Source organism: Eurypyga helias, unplaced genomic scaffold (assembly GCF_000690775.1).
Source record: "Eurypyga helias isolate BGI_N326 unplaced genomic scaffold, ASM69077v1 Scaffold13766, whole genome shotgun sequence".
NCBI lineage: Eukaryota > Metazoa > Chordata > Aves > Eurypygiformes > Eurypygidae > Eurypyga > Eurypyga helias.
The window spans coordinates 1-18,036 of NW_010254753.1; the positions used below are offsets into that span (position 1 = coordinate 1).

General features: G+C 37.0%; 1 protein-coding gene across 1 annotated transcript; it reads left to right on the forward strand.

The window, feature by feature from the left end:
- Nucleotides 1-2,235: 2,235 nt before the first annotated feature.
- On the forward strand, nucleotides 2,236-15,944 carry LOC104505579 (MAGUK p55 subfamily member 5-like; the record flags this gene model as incomplete). Its single annotated transcript, XM_010153122.1, has 5 exons — nucleotides 2,236-2,752; nucleotides 7,838-8,046; nucleotides 14,138-14,215; nucleotides 14,966-15,112; nucleotides 15,723-15,944. Coding segments are annotated over exons 1-5 (1,023 nt in total), but the record flags the coding sequence as incomplete, so codon positions are not given.
- Between the last annotated feature and the right edge of the window lie 2,092 nt (nucleotides 15,945-18,036).

The following is an 18,036-nucleotide window of genomic DNA, read 5'->3' on the forward strand; positions in this document are numbered from 1 at the left end:
GATTCTATGATTCTATGAAATGTAGCTAATCCCACCTTAAATATTTTTTGATCAGTTACTGAATACGGACCAACTTCATTTTCTGACATGTAGACTCTTATTTTCAGTGAGTGTGACATTATTTAGCTTACACATGATTGAGTGTTATGGTGGTAAAGTTACATTTTACTTCTTGCATATCCTCAGACAGTGGTTTTGGCTTCTTTAGTGCTGAGTAAATGGCTATTATTCGTTCCCTCAAATTGTTTGGACACCTGTTAGTTGTACCATATGGTCTGAGGAATGTGAGTATTTTCTTTCAGCTTGTCAGAATTGAAAATAGATGAATGTGACTTTCAAAAGGCTCAGTCTTCAGACAAGCTATGGCCAGTACAATGTGGATGAAGGAGAATTTCAATTATCTTCCACCCACAGTTAAACTAGTGCTCTTAGCAATTTTGCTATACCCAGTGAGACCTCCTTTTTTGGGATTGATATTTCTGTACAGTGGATTTACCTTTATAGAAGGGGAAATGTGACTTTCCAAGGATCATTTTGCTAAATTATTCGCCTTTCTGTGAACTTCAGGGACTGCTTTTTGATAGGGTACTTTATGTAATCCTGTCTGAATGCTAACTTCATGTGACTTTATTTTTTGAAAAGCTATTCTTTCTAAGTTGGGCACTGAACATTTTACGTGTGCCAAATAATTGTACGGTACTTGGGTGCTAGCCCCACTGCTGTGCAGCTTTTGATGGGCTTTTATGTTGCCTGAATTTTTTCTGATCAGGGGAATGTTGAGCATTGACATAATTTTCACATGTCAGTGCAGTGCAATTAAGTATCTCTTAAAGGCAAAAAGGACCTTTTTTTACCGTAAAAAATGCTTTAATATATTCTTCTTGAAAGATCTTGGTAATAACTGATGGTAGTGGCTAGACAGAAAACAAGTAAAGAAAATTGGGTTGGTGTTGCTGTATGTGGCTGTATACTACTCCTTATGAAATTCTGCACTTAGAATTGCAAGCTGGCAGAAACTTGTGTAGGAGTTGGTGTCGCTGCTCCTCCAAAACAGTACTGTTGATATTTAATTTTCAACTTAATTACAATGTAAGCATCTTTCTCTTCCTCCTCCAAACTCAAACATGTGGTTTAGGAAAGTTGATTGGTGTTGGGTCTTTTGTCTTGGTGCTTCCAGTGCATAATAAAACTTTGAGGTATTTTATAGTCTTGCCTGTCAGTAAATTAATTTTTCGAGTTCCTTTTTATATGTTTTTAAGTGTGTTGGTAATACTGTGCACAACTATTTATTAATTTTATGACCTTTTAATTGGGGATAATGTGTAATTGGCTTTGTTATACAGAAAGGCAGTGTGGTATAAAACATATTGTATGTATTGTATTTAAGAGCTGAGTGGTTATATTTATCAGGACACTTAAGTACTTTAGCCTGAATCATCAGGAATGAGAAACCAGATTAAGGTGTAAGGAATACAGTGGAATGTCACTGCTTGACTGTGGAAATTATTATTGTCCTCTGTCAAATCTATACCTCTGCGTACCCACACAAGGATTTTTACTCTTGTATTTAATCCTTTCTGCTTTAATGCATACCTATAGGAAGTATTAAGAGTAGCTGCTAACCAGAACTGTCCCACCCTTACCCTAGGACTTTATCCCAACTTGGAATTACCTAAGTGCACCTCCAGACTGCTTCAGATAATGTCTTTTGGAAGAACTCTATGCCAGACCTGTCGTCTTTGAACCTGGGAAGCAGTGTTTACATAAAAATGCCTTGATTTATGAACAGTAAATGCAAATATCTTTACTTGTGTTTAGCTTATTGAACTTCTGAAGATGTTGTTTATAACAAGTTAATTCTCATATATAATAGTGTTTGTAGGATTGTAAGGATGGTTTGTGTTGGAATTTTTAAGAATGAAAGGATAAATTAAAACTGAGTGGGAATTTTCAGAAAACTGCTAATTTGCAGTTGTGTGTGTTGAATGCAGAATCTCCACTGCTTTGAACAGGAAATGTAAGACTTCAGCGTCAGTTTGAACAGTACTCTGATACTGGCAGATGAAGCACTAACACAGATTTGGGAGGGTTCTGTAGTTCTTAGTAGGGGAAGAAGCACTATGTAAATCTGGAGACAAAGTTCCATTTTTCTGATGCCTGAGGACCTGGAGAACTGTCTCAGATATTTTCTTATTAATTCAGTTATTCACTAACTTCTTTTGAATATCTTTCATTAGATTTTCTTCCTGGATGTTTCTTCAACTGTCTTGTGATGGAAGGGGAAATATTTTTGAAGTTATAATGGATTTTACGTGTCATCATAACCAAAACTGGCCTAATAGCAGCATTTCTGTTTGAAGAGAATAAGCGTAATTACAAACAACCATGACAACTTCTCATATGAATGGACATATTGCAGAAGATTCTGACAGTGAAGCAAAAAATGTGGATCTTGCATCTCCTGAGGAACCTCAGAAACACAGAGAAATGGCTGTTGATTGCCCTGGGGATTTGGGCTCCAGGATGATGCCCATGCGGCGGAGCGCTCAACTTGAGCGAATCCGTCAGCAGCAGGAGGACATGAGGCGCCGAAGGGAAGAAGAGGGAAAGAAACAAGAACTGGACCTTACTGCTTCCATGAGGCTAAAAAAACTAGCACAAATCCCTCCTAAAACTGGAATTGATAACCCGATATTTGACACAGAAGAAGGAATTGTTTTGGAGAGTCCTCATTACACTGTGAAAACACTAGGTAGGTAAAATGCAATTAGTGGACTAGTGGAGAAAATATTTAGTTGATATTAATGTTCTTTTAGGCCACTGGGAACCTAATTTAGCTAATTCTTCCTGTACAGATTTAAAGTCTTCTGAAACTTTGGAATTCTGGCGATTTGAGTTTTTTAGTTCACTAGGGCTTGATAGGCATCTATTTCAATCAGAGAAGTCATGACATAGTATGTTGGTATGCCTGTCAATGTTATTTCCTTGCCAGACAGAATTATAGTAACAATTTGGGTCAGTTAGACCTAAGATTCAAGGATTCAAGCAGAGAGGATTTATAATAGTTTAGTACTCCTGTTAAGAGTGGTGCTTTTGGTTATACTCAACTGATGTTGAATAGTTGTAAACTTAAAGAAAAAAAAGGTTGTAAATGAAATGTGAACTCTTAACCTATATAGTCCCTAAAGAATCTGTTCTGTCATGAGTGCTGTCAGAAATAAGTCATAATGAAAAAATGTCAAAAATTAGTCTTCATTTTAAATTTAACAAATTCCTTCTGCAGTAAGTTGGCCTCTTCCAAAATTTTCTTCCACTAATAAGCATGTCCTTTCTCCAGCTTCTGGATTAATCAATCTAACATCTGACAATTTTGCTGAATTTCAAAAGAATTTTTTAATTCTGAAAGCTGTTCCTGATTAATGTCAGGACTAGGGATGTTTCATTTATGAATATGTGTATATATACATATATATACAAACACACGCACGCTTACAAAATAATACGGTTTCGTACAGAGTATTTAAGTCAATTATCTTTAATACTTCTGCATTTTTGTTTAAAACCTAAACTGGAGAACCCAGATTTTCTAAAATTTACATCTACAACTGTCTCGTCTCCAAGGAACTTGCTAGCCCATGACTTTGTCTAAAAAATAAGTGCTAGTATGTGATGTTTTCTTACAATTTGTTTTATTATACTGAATTTCTAATCTAGACTGCTCCTGACTCTTTCCATCTTTCCACTTGTGCTGTCCAGGTGAGAGCGCTTAGTCACTTTCTCCAATCTCTAAGCCTTGTTAGGGCAACCCCAAATAAAACTGGGCAGGTGCTAGTGAATTATAAAGATGTTAAACTACCCTTATTCTGTCTCTTTAAAAATACTGATTTTAGTGTTTGTTTTGTGGGTTGGGGTTTTTTTTGGGGGTGCTGTAATCCATAGAGCCTCTGCTAAGATGGCCTTTTAAATAAGAATATTGACCTGAATGTCTGCGTTTTTAGGTTGGAAAATGTTTCATAAGTGCTAGTGTGTAACTTGGCAGTCTTTGCCAAGTCTTTAATCTTTTCATTATTGAAAAAAAAGGCAGATTACATTAAACAAATTGGGTTTTATTTATAAAAATAAAACAGAACACTTAATCAAAACAATTTTAAAGAGCATGTTTGTTATCAAAACAGAATGTGATTTGGAGAGCTGTCTTAGTGGCAACAACTTCCTGCGCACCTAGAACATGTGCATATAAGGATTTAACTGGCTTTTTCACAGCAGTGTACTTCTATAAAATCCAGAAGTGGTTTTGTTTGTTAGAGTGCATTCACCCAGTTTAATTAATTTAGTTAAACGAGTATCTGACTTTTCATGTAAGTAATGGTTTTGTGGCTACAGTGAATTTTTTTTTTTTAGGGCAAAAGCTGCCTATTTTTGGTTTTATACTTTCGGCAAAACTTATTTGTAAATATGTTACAAACATAAATAAACTTCCAGAAATAGTTTTGGATAAAACAATACTTTGCTTAGCCCTGTCATTCAGGTAATAGATGGAGAATTGGAGTGTGCTAGTACCAGCACACAGTGCTTTAGAGATCTATAAAAAAGCTTGGGAATTAAGATATTGGTGCTGACGTGTAATATCTTCTTGAGTTTGCTGTTCATAACTTTTTGTTTAAGGTGATAAACAGCAACTATTTTATTTTCTTTTTCTGATCTAACATGTTTAACTGTGACCATGGGTTCTCCCCTGCAGTTGCATATTTTGCCTTGCCAGTCTTTTGATTAATGCGTGTATCACACAGTGCTCGGTCACATTCCAGCCATTTCATAGACTAATGCAAAAAAGGCTGCAACACTCCTTGTAGAAGATGACTTTTAAAAAAATGTAGCTGATTGCTAATTTATCTGCGATGAAAATATGGACTTCTGCAAAAGAGCCCTGACATTTTTCTGTGAGTAAATGCAGATATTAGTCTTTTACAGAATATTTTTTTTTTCCCTCCTCAAGACAACCTTTTCAATAGGAAAGATTCATCTAGAGATGGAATTTTTTCTTACCTGGAATTTATGGGGTTTTTTTTAAAGACAAACAGAACACAAAAAATCTGCACTGAAATCTAATCTGTGATTTAGAATTCAGAAAGAGGAACCTAGAGTTAGTCATGTGTAAAAGCCGGATTTGTATGTGGGTTTAGTGTATTTTTTATTAAACAAGTGACTAGGAAATGGACTGCTAGCTTTTGGGAAATAGCCAACCCTTTTTCATTTCACTCCTTTCAAGAATTTTCTTTTAGAATCGTGATGAGGGAGGTATTTGTTTACTGTTTCATGGTTGGGGGCAAATCACTTGGTATGGGGCTTTTGCATCCAGCACAGATTCAGTGTTAGAAGGGAAATATATGGGGAGGAGAATACCATGGTAGTTTGTAAGAAAGGGTGTTGCAGAACAAAGAGCTGAAAATGGAGTATGTAGAGGCATCTCGGAACGAGACAGCTTTATTATAGATACAGAATGTCTGCCTTTCTATATGTATTTATATCTTGTGTGGAACACGTATCAGAATTTTGTGTGTACATGTGTTTATGTATTTGAATTCTCAGATATATAAGGGGGTATAGGCGCTTTGGAAATAATCGAATAAAATAATTTATACATAGGAAGAGTTAAAAGTAGCTAGGTTCTTCTCCAATGCCTCAGTTTCTTGAATCTGGTAACAGTAACAAATAGTATTTTGGGTTGGTTTGTTTTTTAACTGAGCAGATATCAGTAGGAACTTCACAATAACATCTGACTGTTTTAGGCTACTTTTTTTTTTTTTTCCCTTAATGCTTGAAAAAAGTGCACTTCCTCAGACCTGGAAGAATCAGTAGCCTGAGATGCTTTGGTAGTCTGCGTACTCCAGAAGGCAAGAGGGTTGCCAGCTGACGACATCCTATTTAGCAAATATTCTTACTGGCAGAGCGCTGTTTATCCTTTTCTCCAAGTGCATTTCCCCCTGTTTGATAGGCAGTGTATTGTGTATACAGTTCCCTAGCGAGACGCTGGCTGCCTTAGTGTTGTGAGCTGTACTGGCTTTCACCTGTGGAATATCCTGCACAGCCGGTACCTGGGCTTCCCGTGCAGCTTTTGTACGGCTGCCCTTTGTTGCCTTGGTGGTTACAGGAAGAAGCCCTTGCCCTTTGGTGGGTAGGATCTTTTTAGCATGTGTGGAATGGTTTTGGAGTTGTTGGAGGTTTTTTTAGTTGTTCTGCAGGCAGTAAATTACAAGAGTAGTAGCTCTGGATTGTTTGTTTCCTTTTATTATATGTAAGATTGACTGCAAGCTCGAAGTTGAAAACATATAGGTAGATGTGCTTTGTCCAAAATTAAAACCATTAAACTGGTTTGAAATGTGTATTTTGTTAGGCTTTATGGTTTTCATGTGCCCGTTTATCAAACACTTCAATCTTGTGCTTGACAAGTTTCAGTCTAGCACTGTGTTCAGTGTACTGTTGAATTTGAGGTTAGGAACAGGTAGACTTCTTGACAGAATGAATGCATGTTAGTGATCAGTATCTACTGTGACATTTTTTTGCATGTAAAAATGCAAATTAGCTGATGTCTTGATAGCATTCCTATTTTAATGTTATTTACTTAGCTCGTAATGAATAAATGAAGGTTCCTAAACCTTAAAAATAATTCTCAAAGCTGCTATTTTGATACCAGTAAGGGAGATTGACCTCAGTATCAACTGACAGTTTTAAAATTTGGGATTTTCTTTGTTGTTCATTTTTTAAAAAATACCAGGATTCAAAACTCTAGCATGCTTGAATTTACTAAAAGACAGCTGACCAGCCTCTTGTGGCTGAACAGATCTTTCCGTTTTTTCAGATACTGTGAGGGAATGCATACAGTATTTCAGGCTCAAAACATACACTTGTTTCTTTGGCCTGCCTGAGGTTTTCTTACCTGGATTTATACTCACTTTTAGGTATGAGTCATATTCCTTGATTTAGGTAGTTTTGCAAGTACTTAATATTGAGAAGTGACATTTTTTCAGAAATTTGGATTGGATTAAGGAAAAAAAGCTAAATTTGTTGACAGTCTTTAAAAAGCACCTCTACAGCTTCGGATTAGTTTTTGAGGCTCAAGAATGTAGTACTTGTGTACTATTCTGCAAATATGCAGAAACCAGTTATTAAATTTGTTAAAATACTTCATGATCCAAGCAGAACTCATGATTTCGTAGGTAAAAGATGTGGACTTTCTTCTGGTGCAGATGAATTTCAGAACTCTGACCATAGATGATGTATTTTTTTCATCCTTTTTATTTTAATGTGCTAAGACTGAGCATAATTTTAGGTTTAGAAATTGTGTTGTTTACTTACCAAGCACTCATTCTATAAGAAAGCAATATTTAGTTGACAGATACGTATATCCCATACGTGTCAGATATACATGGAAAAGTATATAAAAATAACAGTCAATATGTGATGCATCAACATTAGTTTAGCAAAGGAGTTATTTTCATATTGCAAATTGGTCGCTCTTTTCCATTGAGCTATACACAAGCTGCAGTTATTGGAACTTTTACGTATTGGTGATTTCTTTCAGAGAAGAACTGCTCTGCAATAGGAATTTAAATTTAAACAGTATATCAGCTTTTTTATTTCTCCTTTTACTGTGACTTGGGGTCCTTTTTTTTGATTCAGATACATTCTGCTAATAAAATTGGAGTGAATAATGGGTAACTAATCAATTTGCATACATCATTGCTGATTACAAACTGAACACCAAAATTAAAAATAAAATACTACTTAATTATGAACCTTGTTAACTCATACCTTATTTTTATTATTTCGTACCTAGAAGTGGAAGAACTGCTAACTTCCCTTAAGCATATCCAGCACATTTTGGTAGACCCTCAGAGCCAAGAGGATATCTCTCTCATTTTACAGCTTGTTCAAAATACTGATTTTCAGAATGCATTTAAGATACACAATGCTGTTACAGTGCACATGAACAAAGCCAGCCCTCCGTATCCTCTCATCTCCAACGCACAAGAACTAGTGCAAGAGGTATGTACAGTATGCATCTCTCTGATATGTATGAAACCTATAATCATAGCTGTTGTTGAAATATGTACTTGTCAAGCTTGTCTGAGTTACTGAATGTTGAATATGAAAGGGATTATAATTGTCACTGATTGCTGTATCCGGTTTTTCCAGATTTCCAAACAGTAACTAGAAAAATATTCTGGGGGATACGAATTCCCTCTTTAGCATGGATAGGTATGTCACAGAAAAGGTACTCTGTTTAAACAAAAGGGAGCAGTTATGAAAATCTGACTCTTTTACCTTCAATATTCTTTATTCCAAGCATTCAGGAATTGAATCACGGTTCTCTATTATTGTGACTTTCTTCTGAGTTGAGCCATGGTTCTTAAAATGGGAGTCATCTCTGGAAATGCAGCCATACTGGAAATGAGCATTCTGCTTTAAAGTGAGCAGCAGAACCCTTAATACTTAATTTCAAGGTTCTAATTACTGCTGTGATGGTCAGATTACACTTAATTTGTCTGACAGATGACAGCTCTTTTATAAGATCTGATACGTCTTTCAGAAATTAATAAAGTATACTTGAGCAAGACTTTTTTTATTTCAATCTTTTCAGTTGGATTTTTAATTTCAATCTTTTCAGTCAGATTTTAACTGTTTGGAATACTTTTACAGTTTCAGCCAGGTTAACTACTTTCTTTGAGGCTTATTCACTTGCATATAGATGTGCAATACCTGTATCTAATAGCTTTATAGGCTTTAGTAGACATTTACAGAAAACTCATCAGGTACAGAGTTGCTGAGAACAGAGTGAGTTTTCACACAGATGCAGCCAAGACCCTCTGAGGAGTTGCTGAACAACTTTATCTTCATTTTCCATGGCCTGGTGTATGTATATATTGCAGTGAAGTGTGGCTATCCCTTAGATGGATATATATTTGTTAACTTAAAGCTAGCTAGCTTGAATGCCAGTATCGGTGTCAGTGTAGCACTGTAGTGGTCCGCAAAGTTGGGGGTTGGAACTAGATGATCTTCAAGGTCCCTTCCAACCCAAACCATTCCATGATGCTATGAAAGAGACTCCAGCATTTAGCACCCAGTGAACCAAACTTACCTGTTCCAAACTGGCTCAGGTACACCGGTTGGAGTACCTGAGCTGGTATGTAGCCATTCTCCAGTTGCTGAAAAGCACATCACTCCAATTTCAGCATGGCAGCAAGTTTATTTTCTTTTCTTGGTGTCTGGTTTTCTTTCTGCCTGAAGCAATTTTTTTTCAACAGCTCTTTCCACTCTCCTTCCTTATTTTAGACTTTAACCTTGCATGTCAAGGAAAATAGCATTGTGGCAAGCTTGAAGTTCTTTTGCAGAAGAAATTACTCATTCTTGAGAGACGTCATTTAAATGTTATCTAAAGGTGCAGTGAGCTGACTAAACCAGCTCAGGATTTTCCTGTTTAGGTTTGTCATTAAGAGTGTGCCAAAACCAGGTGGGAGTATTTTACATATGAGCTTCCCAGTGGCTTATTCATCAGCCTGTAGGCTTGCTGTAGGATCCTCACTATGCTGCTTCTATGTCTGTGAACCTGAAGGAACCTTTTCAGTTAACTTCTGTTTGTAAACTACTTCCTGAAACACCACTTTACACAGGCCTAGCTTGGGATTTCATTCAGGTACAAGCCAGAGTTTTTGAATCTTCATTTATACTATAGGATGTTACAGATTTGTCTCTTAAGAAAGCTGTTTTCCCCCTTTAATGAGTGTGATGTCCTTTATTTTCTTCTTTGAAACTTCTATTGAGCAGCAAATAATACTTAGCAAAACTCTAAGTCTGTTTTCAAGCTTTCGTATTCTTCCCCATCTTCCCTACTCCTCACCTTCCCAACACATTCCTCTCTTTTCAGGTGATTTGTTAAATCCTAAAATCAGAATCTGGTGCAGACCCAGTTTTGTGTCTTTTAGCAATCCATGAAGGTTAAACACAAAGAAAATATTTCTTCAGTCTGAAGTATTTAAACCAATAGTATTTTGTCATAACCCTGGAGACTATTACATAAAAGGCAAAAATATTCCTGCACTCATTTTAATTCTTCATTGCCCATCCCTGTCTTGTCCAGCCTTGAAATTCCTGAAAAGTCAATATATTGCATATGTCTGTTCCTATTTTCACATGTGATCTAGTTTCTTGGTGATTCAGCTTCTGGTGTATTTAAGTGACTTGTATTTTGCAATATGTTAAATAGCATCCTGAAATGATCAAGCTGGAAATTCAGGACAAATATTTCTGTGACAGACAGAAGTGTCTCAAGAGGAACATCTTGAGACCTCCATTCACATCATTTGTACTTCCTAGTCTTACATGAAGAGAAGATCTTATGCTCATTTTTTCAGATCCTTTATCCTTTTAGAAAGGCTTCTGTATTTGCTATGGTAGCAATATGGGAGGAATTTATTTCTGCTTCAGGAAAAGTTGGGTTTGGGGGTTTGTTGGGGTTGGTTTGTTTGTTTGTTTTTTGGTCCATCTTGCATGCCTGGCATTTTTCTTGTACTGTGATTTTTTTCTGTTGACTCTTGCTTTTTCCATCCCTAAACATAGGCATGGGAAGCTCCACCAGAAAGTAGTTCATTCATTTACTTCAGGATGTTTTTGAAGACACTTGTAAGAGCCTGGATTTAATATACTGATAACATTTTGATAAAAGCCACAAGGCGTTACAAGAAAGAAAAATAGCAGATACGTGCATTAACATTAATTCTAAATGGCAAGTAATACTAACGTGCATATTTTAGTGCACAGGTCATCAGTGCCAGTGGATAACTCTGAATCTGTTTTGCAGTCCCTGTCTTAATTTAAAGCTACAGACATGTTTTGGGGCTTTATGCTGTAGAAGAGAACCTGCTCTAGAGCTCACACTACTGTAGCTCTAACAGAAAAAGACGGTTTGCAGCACGAGTGTATATGAAATTGAAACATCCTCCCTCTAAAAAAAAAAAAGTAAAAATTAATATTTAAACTACACTTTTGGGAATGTGTTTTGGGGGGGACTATCATTTGCTACACTGAACTTAGTTTTAAAAAAATCTGGTTTCATTTACTCTTTAATTGATTATTTGGTTTTATAAAACAATGTGTATGGACAGTGTTGTAAAAACTTTGGGTTTTTTTTAAAATTTTTTTAAACATCAACAATACATGAGCGGAATGGTAACATGTTTGTATTCTACACCTCAGGATATTCTCTAAAATTAGTAAGACAGTTGTACAGTTAACTTTTCCCACCAATTCTGGTAACCAAGCACCAATAACTTTTTCCTTTTTTTAAAAAGAAACTTTAATTGAATTAAAAAGGTGGAATGAAGCACTTGAGCTTAAGGAATTTACTTTAGAGAGCTAATCTTCATGTAATGTGGTGTACTCAAAGTCTTAAAAATAGCCATTAAACATCAAGTATAATTAAATTGATTTTAAATCCATTTAAACTTGACCAAGATGGGGGCAAGGATTATGGGAACATGGTCTGAATCTTGACCTTATAAGAATATTTGATGCAGCATTCAAGACAGTTTGTAATTTTTGGCCTGCAACAGCACCTATCAAATACCTTAAAGATGTTCTTGCTATTAAATATACTTAATAGGCTCAATTTATATAGGCTATGTTTCTAAAGGTTTTGGACTTGCTGCTGTTCACTGCAGCATGTGCAAGCAGTTAAACTAGATCAGTACTTGTGAGAGGATACACTGGAAGCTTGTAACTTCTGGTATAAATGCATTACAGTGTGTATGTATATCCCTCCTGACAGTCCTGCTTGCCAGAGAGTGAACAATAGGATTTTGCAGGTGAAGTTAAATTGTGAATGTTTAATATCACTTCAGTGTGTGCCTCCACTGTACACACCTCCAAATTGTGGCGCATATCATGAAGCCAAATTGATAGATTTTTGGCGTCTGCTTGAACTAAAGTTAATATAATTAACAATAAAAACTAGGCCAAAGAGTGAAGAAAATACTCTCAGGCCATCATTTAGTGTGGATTGCCTGTGCTGTCCGTAGTGGGTCACTTCCGGAATGACAGCCTACCTTCAAATTTCTTCGTCTGATAAAACTCTGGGATTCATTACCATGAGTAACGAAAGTAAACTGACATGAGGCAATACTGGTAAGTGGTGTGTGTAACAGCCTGAAGGTCTTCTAGTGCTTCATTAAATAAGCAAATAATAAATGTACCTTCCTCTCAAAAGGAGGGGAGGAGGCATTAAGGTTTTGAATAAGTAAGTTATTCAAAGCAGAAATTCAGATTGGATAAAGGATATTCACCCCACACAGAATGACTGGTTGGGCCTGCTTGCTTTCTTTTCCTCTGTCAAATTCCCAACCTCTGACCTTGCATTTGAAAGGTGGTCTTGCTTGCAGGACTTCCAAGTTGATTTCTGTCAGTAGGTTTTCCTCTAAAAGGGTCACAAAGATTGGATTATTAAGGCTTTAAAGCCTCTTGCAGCTTCTTCAAGAAAGGAATTGAAAGTCCTGTGAAAGTTGGAGATACTAAATAAACCTCTCAAGAAGGTGTTGTAGAGAAGGCTCTCTGTCTTTCGACACAGAGGCGAATTTGTGAAATGTGTCCCTTACAGTGGTCTGTCTGCTATATGGCATCCCAAAATTCAGGCTAAGCAGAGGATAATAGCTGCCTGGCCAGTTCAGAAGTATGACTGAGGTCAGGCCTATATGAAACTGAATTCTTTCTGTTCTCCAGGGTTTTAAAGAAATCACTTAAACTTACTTAAATGTGCCTTCTTGTGTGACTTTTCGAAGCTTTTTCATGGTGAACTAGGTTTGTTCACCATGAGGCATGTTGTGGGGATATAAGAAGGAAGGCCTTTGGAGGTTGTGGCAGGCATTACTGCTAGGTGCAGGAATTTGTTCCATGTGACCCTGTTTTGTTGGCAGTATAAGCCTCTTGCTCCATGGGAACAGTTTATTTAGTAGCTTCTGCTAGAATTTAATGTTACATTTACTCTTTTCAGTACTGTTATCTGGGACCATCCAAGAGAGTTGTTGGTGTTTCTGTAGATAATTGCTCCTACGATAGAGGGTCTTCAGACCGTTAGGTATTGTTAGATCACACAAAAAGCTTAATTATTTTCACTTTGGAACTTGCGGATTTTTGGTTCTCTGTGAATTCACATTACCTCATTCTTCAGAGGAAAAAGCTCTTGAAAAAAGTCTTTTCTGTCACACTGAAAGCTGCTCTTCTGATATGTATAAACTACTCTTAATGTCTCTGGATTCATTCAGTGTGCCTCTGGTCAGATTAGGCCAGAGGATAATGGCTGTGGAAAGTATCTTCACCCTCGCTTTTGGATAAGAGGGACTTCCTGTTCCTGGCTTTTTGTGTAAGCACACCAGGATTTTCTAGCATTTGCAAGAGATGATGGCAAGGCATGTTTGGTAACTGCATGAGAAGGCAAACCTTTTTAGGCAACTGAAGCTGCTTGAGCAAAAACTGTCCTTGCGTTAATGTGGATTATTTTGAAGCCAGCCAAAGAAACCTGGTTTGTTGGGACCTTTTGAAGTTTTGACTCCTACACTGTCTCTGGGATGCATTGCAAAAGCTGTTTTGGAATCTTAGGTCTTGCTGTTGGTGGAAATAGGTTGGGTAAAAATAAACCATCTGCTTTTAAAGAAAGGGGAGGCTGGTCAAGTTAAGGAGAAAGTAGTCCATTTTAAAAGACCCAGCATACTCACATAATAGACTTCTTTGTGACTGTTTTCACTATCACTTTCCTTTCTAGTCTTTCATTTTTTTTGTGTGCATCTTTGTGGTGGCTGAGCTCATTGCCTGTCTCTGGTACTGATAAATCTCTCTGCTCCACTGGATACCAGCTTAGATTTAGTAGACAGTTCCTGAAGCAAGATACGCTGGTGTAGTCCTGTGGTCTCATCACACGTTTTCCTAATGTGTACCAGGTGAAGTTCAATCAAGTCAGTGTAACAGTGTGGATATACTTTACTTTCAGTAAAATGAATAATTGCAACTCAGGGTTTGTGTTTGAGTAGCAGAGAGTGGATTGATAAAACACTGGGTAGATTAAGACTTTTACTACTTGATTTCCTTATAGGTACAGAGTGTTTTGAAGCCCAGTCACCACAAGGATGGGCAGGAGCTTAATGCTTTGCTGAACGCCCCTCATATGCAGGTAAAACAAAATGGAACTTCTAATCTAAGGGATTTATTCCTTGGTGCCGTTTTCAGTATAACTTTTGGGTTTTTTGCAGATGTTTTAGGCTGACTGGGCAAGGATGGATTTTATTCTTCAACTCTGTGCAGACCTCACTATTTTTCTAGGATGAGGAGTTTCCCGTTTCCAGCAACTAGTGGAAACATCTAATCAAGTGTAGTGTGTGATTGCATTCAGGCCTTACTACATTCTACATATATTACAGGGTAATTTGAACATACACAATGTAGCAAATAGATCAGTAGGGTCAGGGCAACAATGAGCTGCTTTACTTATCCATTTTCTTCTTTGACAGCTGTTTCATGCTTATGATAGGGTGCATAAAGGAAATTTTGTCCTGTGTTGATGTTGTAAATACATGAGTAGTTTTTTATTGCAGTAGCTGCGTATGTCTGTAACCTCAATCACATGCATAGTAAACCAATGTCTGTTTTTTAAGGAGGGAGAAGCTCTAAGTACAGTCACAGTTTTGCGTTCAAAATTGCTTTTTTATTCTTTTCCAATCTGAAAAAAAAAAGTTTTGGAAAGTATGTAGGAGTAGGCACTACATAGCTGTGATAAAAGATTTTTTTATTGCTTGAGTCAGTTTACAGTACACTGTAACCTGCAAAGACTCTTCAAATTGCAGGATTTCATTGAACTCTGCTATTTTGCATATATATAAAGTGTGACACTTTCTGTAACTGAGCTGATATTGTTTAACACTAGGCACTTTTACTGGCTCATGACAAGGTGGCGGAACAAGAAATGCAGCCAGAGCCTGTGACAGATGAAAAAATTTATGAGAACATTGGCGTGTACGGAGGGGAAACAGTTAAAATAGTTCGCATTGAGAAAGCTCGGGATATTCCGTTGGTAAGTACTGATGCTCGGTTATATGTAAAGGAAGTAAGCTTTTTTGACCTTTGCAGACTGCCATGAAAGTTTTGAAATTTTAATGTGGAGGTGATGTTCAACTTGTAAACACTCTCCCTCCATCCAAAAGGAAGAAAGTCATAGATGATCAACTTGTTATGTGTCTTCATATAGCAGTAGCCGTATAACTTTTAGAATCTACACAACTTGGGTTTGGACAGGACTTCTTAACAGAAGTCTCTATCCCAAGCTTTGCTGCAGGGGAGCTTATAACCTTGTACCAACCATGTGGGTTTTGTTTTGGGTTTTTTTGCAACTCTCATCTTCTGTTTTGCATCTTTCAAATAAGTGCTTCCTTAGGAAAACATTTTTTTTTAATAAAAAGTCATGAGTCTTATAGTATGAAGCAATTCAATTCTTCAATCTTTAGTGCAGCTTGAATTAAATAAATAGTATGTTTTCAAACTGGAGCAGTGTGTATATCCATCCAAGCTGTTACTTGCATTCTCTTTCATCATAGGAGTGTTTCTGTGCTGTCTTGGAATATATACAATAGATGGCTTTGAGTTTCATCCATATAATAAATTCAGAATGTGTTGCTACTACACAGGGTGCTACTGTTCGCAATGAAATGGATTCTGTTATCATTAGTCGAATAGTGAAAGGAGGGGCCGCAGAGAAGAGTGGGCTGTTACATGAAGGGGACGAAGTTCTGGAGATTAATGGCATTGAGATTCGTGGAAAAGATGTTAATGAAGTTTTTGACTTGTTGGTGAGTTGGACACTTTTTATTTTCCCTGCAAAAAATACTCATTTCATAAGATGGAAGTCTGTTAGCTCTGCTTGTCATTTGGCCTCATATTTAGCATTAGTTTGAAAGTATTTTCATTCTGATAGCTAATGTTTATATGTAGAGGGCCCTTTCAAGTTTTCCTTTTTGATGCCTCGTATGATACTAAGAAGTTTAATGGCAGTTGCTGCAGAAATGAAGCTTACAAAGGTGGAAGAGTTAAGCTATCATCCTGAGACTTGCTTTTAATGCTTTATAAGAAAAACTTTGTTTAGCTCTGAAAAGCCGTGATTTTTTCATCTTTGTCTGGTTGAGGCTATGATGAATAAATGTGTGGCTGTGTGGTTGTGATATTGTCTAGCTGGGATGGAGTTGGTTTTCTTCATAGCAGCTTACATGATGCTGTGTTTTAGGCTGGTTTTAGACTAAAACAGTGTTGATAACACACCAATGTTTGAGCTGTTGTAGAACAGTGCTTGCACAGTGTCAAGGCCTTCCCTGTTTCTCATTCTGTCCCCCGCCCACACACAGGCTGGGGGTGAGCAAGCGGTTGAGGGGGGGAACATGGCTGGGACAGCTGACCCCAGTTGACCACAGTGATATATCCTGCCATATAACATCATGCTGAGCAAAAAAAACCTGAGTGGTGAGTGACTGCCTTTGCAGCACTTGTTGGATTGAGGTTTTTTCCTTCGCTAGTTAAATTGTCTTTACCTCGAGCTGTGAGTTTTTCTTGTTTTGGTCTTCCAAGTGTCTCCCCCATCCTGCTAGAGAAGGGGAGTGAGTGAGGAGCTGGTGGGTGCTTAGATGCTGGCCAGACTTAACCCACCACAAATTGTATCACATGGGACCTTTACATGACATGACACAACTTCCTACTCTTTGCCTTCTGATAAAACCCTTTTGTCTAGCAGTTTACAGCATAGATACTTGTTTGTTACACTTTTACTATACATGACAGCAGCTAGTCAAAACAACAGACAAGAAATCCATCAGGAACTAGTAAATGCAGACACATTCTCTCAAAGGCCCTGTGGGGTGGAATGTCAAAAGCTAGGAATTACCAGTATTTTCTGTCACCCAATATTGCTCTCTTCACATGCTTTTGCCTGGCACTTGCTGTTGATCCGTGTCCAAGATGGGACACTTAGAACCTGGCTATGAATCTTGGGTCTGATTGCAGTGGGCAAGACCATTCTGTCAAAGTGAAAACAGATGAAAATGACAATTTTCTTAAAAAATTAATTTATAACTTTGATAGAGAACATTGGAAATATCCACCAGCACTTATTTAATAGGTCTTTGAGGGGAAAAAAAAGAAATACATTTCATAGGTCTTTGAATCACTTAGTAGATCTATGCTCTATAGATGAATCAAAATCAAGACAAAGACCTTGGTTCTGCTGTAGGTTGGATTGTTGTAGGAAAAACAGGCAGTGATATCCACAGATAAAGATGTCTCATGCTACAGTAGGACTGAATGGACAATTTCCATGTTTAGTTGGATTTTTTTCTGAAATTTGTTGTTAAAAATTTTCAGCTATTGCATGGATTGAAGTCAGGTGGAGGGAAGTAGAGGCAGAAATATGTGGACGGGGTGGTTGTTTTTTTCTTAAGCCATTTAAAAAGGTTCTTAGTTATTTGAAAAGCCTTTAATCTCTATATGTGTTGGATCAGAGTTATCTGAGATTCTTCACGCTCTGTAATTGTCTCCATTGCCATCCTTACGGCTTTTTTTTTAAAGCCATATTTAGCTAAGTCCTATGCTTCCGAAAAGAGTGTTTTGTAGGTGCTCGACAGATAATTCTGGCAGTTTACTTCTCTGCAGAGAGCTTGTTCTGTTCTTGAGCAGCTCCTGCAGCCTAGAGTTACAGAATAAAAGATTTAAAATGACAATACAGTAACATAGGAGTAAAGTATGTGCTGAAAATTAAAAAAAAAAAAAAATTAAATCATTAATTTAAAATACTATTTTTAATTCTCTATATATTGTCTTCTGTATTTTGTAATGTGGAATGGAAGTTTTAAAATGCTTCAGTCCCCAAAAAATAGTTAAAACAAGCAAAGGAGAAGGAAGTCAAGAGAATCAGGAGCATGGGTAGTGTTATCCTCAATCCCTTTACTGGCAGGGAAG